Source organism: Salvelinus sp. IW2-2015, linkage group LG11 (genome assembly GCF_002910315.2).
Source record: "Salvelinus sp. IW2-2015 linkage group LG11, ASM291031v2, whole genome shotgun sequence".
In the NCBI taxonomy this organism is placed as follows: domain Eukaryota; kingdom Metazoa; phylum Chordata; class Actinopteri; order Salmoniformes; family Salmonidae; genus Salvelinus; species Salvelinus sp. IW2-2015.
The window spans coordinates 36749920-36756752 of NC_036851.1; the positions used below are offsets into that span (position 1 = coordinate 36749920).

The 6833-nt window shown below is 43.8% G+C and overlaps 1 protein-coding gene across 2 annotated transcripts in view; it reads left to right on the plus strand.

The window, feature by feature from the left end:
• LOC111970318 (calcium/calmodulin-dependent protein kinase type 1-like) overlaps positions 1-5817 on the plus strand; it is a 25116-nt gene extending 19299 nt beyond the window's left edge. Inside the window, exons 8-12 of one of the 2 annotated variants that reach the window (XM_070445713.1) lie at positions 953-1065; positions 1327-1405; positions 1978-2065; positions 5126-5297; positions 5614-5817. In XM_070445713.1, coding sequence (XP_070301814.1) covers positions 953-1065; positions 1327-1405; positions 1978-2065; positions 5126-5297; positions 5614-5729 — 568 coding nt within the window. In that variant the 3' untranslated portion in view covers positions 5730-5817. Of the gene's footprint in view, positions 1-952; positions 1066-1326; positions 1406-1977; positions 2066-5125; positions 5371-5613 lie in introns of those variants that run through there. The other variant, XM_023996994.2, reaches the window with a different exon arrangement.
• The last annotated feature ends 1016 nt before the right edge of the window (positions 5818-6833 follow it).

The window sequence follows — 6833 nt, forward strand, 5'->3', positions numbered from 1 at the left end:
CTTCCCAGCCTGGTGCAGGTCCTACAATTTTGTTTCTGGTGTCCTTTGCAGCTCTTTGGTCTTGGCCATAGTGGAGTTTGGAGTGTGACTGTTTGAGGTTGTGGACAGGTGTCTTTTATACTGATAACAAGTTCAAACAGTGGCCATTAATACAGTAACAGTGGAGGACAGAGGAGCCTCTTGAAGAAGTTTACAGGTCTGTGAGAGCCAAATCTTGCTTGTTTTGTAGGTGACCAAATACTTATTTTCCACCATAATTGCAAATAATTCATTAAAAATCCTACAATGTGATTTTCTGTTTTTTTTCTTCCTCATTTTGCTGTCATAGTTGAAGATGACCGATGATGGAAAATATACGAAGGACTCTCCTTCATCTTGTTCTACAGTGTCAGGGGAGAATACTTGCACAATTGGTGGCTGACTAAATACTTTTTTGCCCCACTGTACTTAAAGAAAGGGCAATGTTGCCATTAGCTAGTAAAGTTTGTCAAAAATAGCTAGCAATGCTAAAGATAGCTAGCTAATATTCGGTGCTAGCTAAAATTCGGTGCTGTCCCCTCAAACTAGCTAGCTAAATACTGCATCTAAAGTCAATCTGGTGACTTCACAATGATGACAAAAGATTGTCCAACAAATTATTTGCCTCCTTTTAAAATTATATTGTGTTTCCAAACCACTGTAATGGACTTTTAATTAAATCTTAATTAGCGCCAATTGACAATGCATTGAGCAGCTCATTCCAAATGTAAAAAAATTCTAAAATGGTTCTGTGCATGACCTTCACACCTCCACATTTATGTCTGAGAAAGTACGGTCCATCTGTGACTGGGACTCTTGGTTAATTGCACTATTGGGATATTATATCCTAACCAAATTTATATTGGACATTTTATTATCTGGGTTCAATGTATAGAGCAATAACTGTTACCTCATGTCATATGAACTCTTTCAGGTTATGCGGATACCCTCCGTTTTACGACGAGAACGATGCTAAGCTTTTTGAGCAGATACTGAAGGCAGAGTATGAGTTTGACTCTCCGTACTGGGATGACATCTCCGATTCAGGTAGCTTATACCCCCTTTTTCCTTCGTTAGAAAAAATAATAATGACAGGGACAAACAGAAACAAGACAAAGAGGACAAAACAAACTGAATCAAATTCAAATAGCATGAATCTTTTTCAATTATCTGTAATTGTTTCAAAGACATAGATTACATTTGACTGTGAATTAATACCATGTCTACTTTGTGTGGAATTGTAAGTCATTAGTCATACTGTATTATATCTGTTCTGTACTGATTTGAAACTGTTTTTATTCATTCCAGCTAAGGACTTTATCTGTCACCTGATGGAAAAAGACTTTATGAAGAGATATACCACTGATACAGCACTTCAACACCCCTGGTAATACAAGATTTCCTTACCCCTAACTCTAGCTACATGTCCACGTCCCGGTTCAACCCTAACCRTAGCCTCAACCCTAACCCTAAACCTAGCCTTAACCACAAACCTAAGCCTAGCTTCATCTCCACATCCCGATACAACCTTAACCCTACACTCTTAGAAAAAAGGTGCTATCTAGAACCTAAAAGGATTCTTCGGTTGTCCCGATGGGAGAAACCTTTAAAGAACCCTTTTTGGTTCCAGGTAGAACCCTTTCCACAGAGGGTTTTTCATGGAACCCCAAAGGTTTCTACTTGGAACCCAAATGGGGTTTACCTAGAACCTAAAATGATTATCCTATGGGGACAGCCAAATAACTATTTTGGAACCCTCAACCACAACTCTAACCCTAACCATTGCTTCATGTCCACATCCTGGTTCCCCAAGCCCTTCAATGCATTCTTGCGTAACATTCAAGCTGGATAAACCAGGCTAGAATGTCTACGTCCCATAACTCAAACTTTAAACTTCTGACAGCTTGCCCCCTCCTTGCTCTCTTTCTCTCTCTAAACTCTCTCTTTTCCTGTTTGCAGGATCTGTGGAGACACAGCTCTTGATAAGAACATCCATGAATCTGTCAGTGCTCAGATCAAGAAGAACTTTGCTAAAAGTAAATGGAAGGTCAGTGGCTCAATATTACTGCTTTGATAACTCACATTTTCTTTATACTTTTGTTCTTCTTCTAAATGTCTATCTGTCTCATGTACACTACATGACCAAAAGTATGTGGACACCTGCTTGTCAAACATCTCATTCAAAAATCATGGGCATTAATATCAGTTGGTCCCCCCTTTTCTGCTATAACAGCCTCCACTCTTTTGGGATGGCTTTCTACTAGATGTTGGAACATTTCTGTGGGGACTTGCTTCTATTCAGCCACAACAGCATTAGTGAGGTGGAGCACTGATGTTGAGTGATTAGGCCTGGCTTGCAGTTGGCGTTCCAATTCATCCCAAAGGTGTTCAATGGGGTTGAGGTAAGGCCTCTGTGCAGGCCATTCCAGTTCTTCCACACCAATCTCGACAAACCATTTCTGTATGGACATCGCTTTGTGCATGGGGGCATTGTCATACTGAAACAGGAAAGGGCATCCCAAAACTTGTCACAAAGTTGGAAGAATGTCATTGTATGCTGTACCCTTAAGATGTCCCTTCACTAGAACTAAAGGGCCTAGCCCGAACCATGAAAAACAGCCCCAGACCATTATTCCTCCTTCACCAAACCTTACAGATGGCACTATGCATTTTTTTACATTTGATTTATTTCACCTTTATTTAACCAGGTAGGCCAGTTGAGAACAAGTTCTCATTTACAACTGCGACRTGGCCAAGATAAAGCAAAGCAGAGCGACAAAAAACAACAACACAGAGTTACACATGGGATAAACAAACGTACAGTCAATAACACAATAGAACATCTGTATACTGTGTGTGCAAATGAAGTAAGGAGGTACGGCAATAAATAGGCCGTAGTGGCGAAGTAATTACAATTTAGCAATTAACACTGGAGTGATAGATGTGCAGATGAGGATGTGCAAGTAGAAATACTGGTGTGCAAAAGAGCAGAAAAAAAACAAATATGGGGATGAGGTAGGTAGTTGGTTGGATGGGCTATTTACAGATGGGCTGTGTACAGCTGAAGCAATCGGTAAGCTGCTCTGACAGCCGATGCTTGAAGTTAGTGAGGGAGATATAAGTCTCCAACTTCAGTAATTTTTGCAATTCATTCCAGTCATTGGCAGCAGAGAACTGGAAGGAAAGGCGGCCAGAGGAGGTGTTGGCTTTGGGGGTGACRAGTGAAATATTCCTGCTGGATCGCGTGCTACGGGAGGGTGTTGCTATGTTGACCAGTGAGCTGAAATAAGGCGGAACTTTACCTAGCAAAGACTTATAGATGACCTGGAGCCAGTGGGTTTGGCAACGAATATGTAGCGAGGACCAGCCAACGAGAGCATACAGGTCGCAGTGGTGGGTAGTATATGGGGCTTTGGTGACAAAACGGATGGCACTGTGATAGACTGCATCCAATTTGCTGAGTAGAGTGTTGGAGGCTATTTTGTAAATGACATCGCCGAAGTCAAGGATCGGTACGATAGTCAGTTTTACGAGGGTATGTTTGGCCGCATGCGTGAAGGATGCTTTGTTGCAAAATAGGAAGCCGATTCAAGATTTAATTTTGGATTGGAGATGCTTATTACCCTGTCTCTTATACACATCTAGATGTGTATAAGAGACAAGGGCAGGATGGATATAGGTCTGTAACAGTTTGGGTCTAGAGTGTCTCCCCATTTGAAGAGGGGGATAACCGTGGCCCCTTTCCAATCTTTAGGAATCTCAGACGATACGAAAGAGAGGTTGAACAGACTAGCAAAAGGGGTTGCGACGATGGCGGCAGATAATTTTAGGAAGAGAGGGTCCAGATTGTCTAGCCCAGCTGATTTGTAGGGATCCAGATTCTGTAGCTCTTTCAGGACATCAGCTGTCTGGATTTGGGTGAAGGAGAAGSAGGGGGGGTGGGGGGGGGTCTTGGGATAGTTGCTGCAGGGAGTGCAGAGCTGTTGGCCAGGGCTGGGGTAGCCAGGTGGAAAGCGTGGCCAGCCGTAGAGAAATGCTTATTTAAATTCTCAATTATCGTGGATTTATCGGTGGTGACAGTGTTTCCTAGCCTCAGTGCAGTGGGCAGCTGAGAGGAGGTGCTCTTATTCTCCATGGACTTTACAGTGTCCCAACACTTTTTGGAATTAGTGCTGCAGGATGCAAATTTCTATTTGAAAAAGCTAGCCTTTGCTTTCCTAACTGACTGTGCATATTGGTTCCTGACTTCCCTGAAAAGTTGCATATGGCGGGGACTATTCAAAGCTAGTGCAGATAGCGTACCCCTGGCATTCGCCAAATCCAGATTCGTCAGTCAGACTGCCAGATGGTGAAGCGGGATCCCTCTCTCCAGAGAATGCATTTCTACTGCTCCAGAGTCACATGGCGGTGAGCTTTACATCACTCCAGCCGACGCTTGGCATTGCGCATTGCGGCTATGGAAACCCATTTCATGAAGCTCCAGACGAACAGTTATTGTGCTGACGTTGCTTCCAGAAGGCAGTTTGGAACTCTGTAGTGAGTGTTGCAACCGAGGATAGATGATTTTTACACTCTTCAGTACTCGGCGGTCCCGTTCTGTGAGCTTCTGTGGCCTACCACTTCGCGGCTGAGCCGTTGTTGCTCCTAGACGTTTCCACTTCACAATAACATCACTTACAGTTGACTGGGGCTGCTCTGGCAGGGCAGAAATGTGACGAACTGATTTGTTGGAAAGGTTGCATCCTATGACTGTGCCACGTTGAAAGTCACTGAGCTCTTCAGTAAGGCCATTCTACTGCCAATGTTTGTCTATGGAGATTACTTAGCTGTGTGCATCAAATTGATACACCTGTCAGCAACGGATTTGGCTAAAATAGTTTAGCTAATTTGAAGTGGTGTCCACATACTTTTGTATATACAGTGTATATGGTAAATCACTGTGCTTTTATCACCTTCCCCTCTCTCTCTCTATTTCTCTCTCTCTCTCTCTCTTTCTTTCTCTCACCCCCCTTTCTCCTCCCTATCTCTCAACCCCCTCCCTCTGTCTCTCGCTCCCCCGTCATTCTCTCCCTCTCTCTCTGTCCCTCCTATCACTATCCCTACACAGCAAGCATTCAACGCCACAGCAGTGGTGAGACACATGCGGAGGCTGCAGCTGGGTACCAGTCTAGAGAGCCCCAGCCAGATCACCCCCACAAGCCCCTGTCATGCCCACGCACTCCTGCTGCAGGAGGAGGACAAGGAGGAGGAGGGACCAGGGATAGAGGAGGAGGAGAGCTGTAAGTGAGACAAACACTGAGCTTGTCCCCCACTCAGCCAGCCTCTCTCTCTCTCTCTCTCTCTCTCTCTCTCTCTCTCTCTCTCTCTCGCTGGTCTCTCTCTCTCTCTCTCTCTCTCTCTCTCTCTCTCTCTCTCTCTCTCTCTCTCTCTCTCTCTCTCTCTCTCTCCTCTGCTAGCACGTAGCCTACAGTACTGTTGAGCCTCTGAGCACGTACAGTGGTGTGTACAGTACTCTAGTGATACTCTAGTAGGACAGCACTCTAGTACAGCACTGTGGAGTACCGTCCCTGTCATCTCCTGCTCCTCCTGCTCCAGTGTCATACTGTGAGGATGAGCAGCAGCACGGTAGTGCAGAGGGCAGTTCCTACCGGGACAGTCTGACGAGTTGCACCTACTGCCTGCAGGCCAGCCAGCCAGTCACGTCTGAGTGACCACAGACCCCCTCCCCTTTTTCGACATGGGGATGCGTATGTTTCCATGGAGCCACCCAGAGCCCACCCTGTCCGCCTAGTCTGGCCATGAATGCAGAATGATGTTATGACAAGCTGTGTCCAGTAGAGTAGGGTGGTGATGAGTCAGCCAGCAGCCATGTCCAGAGCCACCTTCTAGCTCCAGATGCTTGCCCAGAATAAACCATCTACAGTTCCTTTTAGAGGGGAGTTTTGGATGCAGGTATTACTTTGTTAAATTCATTGTCCACAAACATTGATGTTTGTGTAGAGTATGCAGTAACACTTTACTTGACACGCAGCATCATAACACATTATGACACGGTCATAACATGTCATACCAGCTGACATAACTTGTCATAACCTGTCATAATATGGTCATAACACTGTCATAACACATATATTTAAACCTGTTGTGACATACATGGCATTATTTTATGGCTCTACATAAGAGTGTCAAAACTCACATTTATTCAAATGTYTTTTRCACTGCCAAGAGGTTTCCTTTCATTTTAAAGTCCTTTGTTGTTGTTGTAATGAATTCTTTATAGTCATTTTCATCATTTTTTAAATAACTTGCAGACACTCTCATGAAGCTTTATGACTATCCTGTGTCACTTTACTTGGACTAAGACAATTCACTTTATGATACTGTCAAGAAGCAMTATGACCATCATAATCATATAAGCCAGATAGACCTATCACGTACATGCCCTTATGTCAGTAATCAGTCACAAAGAGGGTGCCTTGTCCTGCTCCTGAAATCTGCTCCTGCACTCATCCCCGTCATCAGCAACCTAGCATTGACGTAGGTACATGTCTGACATCAATTTGTGCTCAATTACTGTACAAGGATAATTTAATATGGTCAATTTCATAAAATGGTATATTACAAACGTATTATTGAGAAGTAGGTTATGGTGTAATGGAATGTTTTGCCTTGTGTGGTAGGTTTTGTGGGTTTTGACATGTTTATGTAGGTGTCATAACCAGCCATAAAAGGATGCAATATTTGTCACAACAGGTCTAAATATGTGGCATGACAATGTTATGACCAAGTTATGTCAGCTGTTATGACATACTACC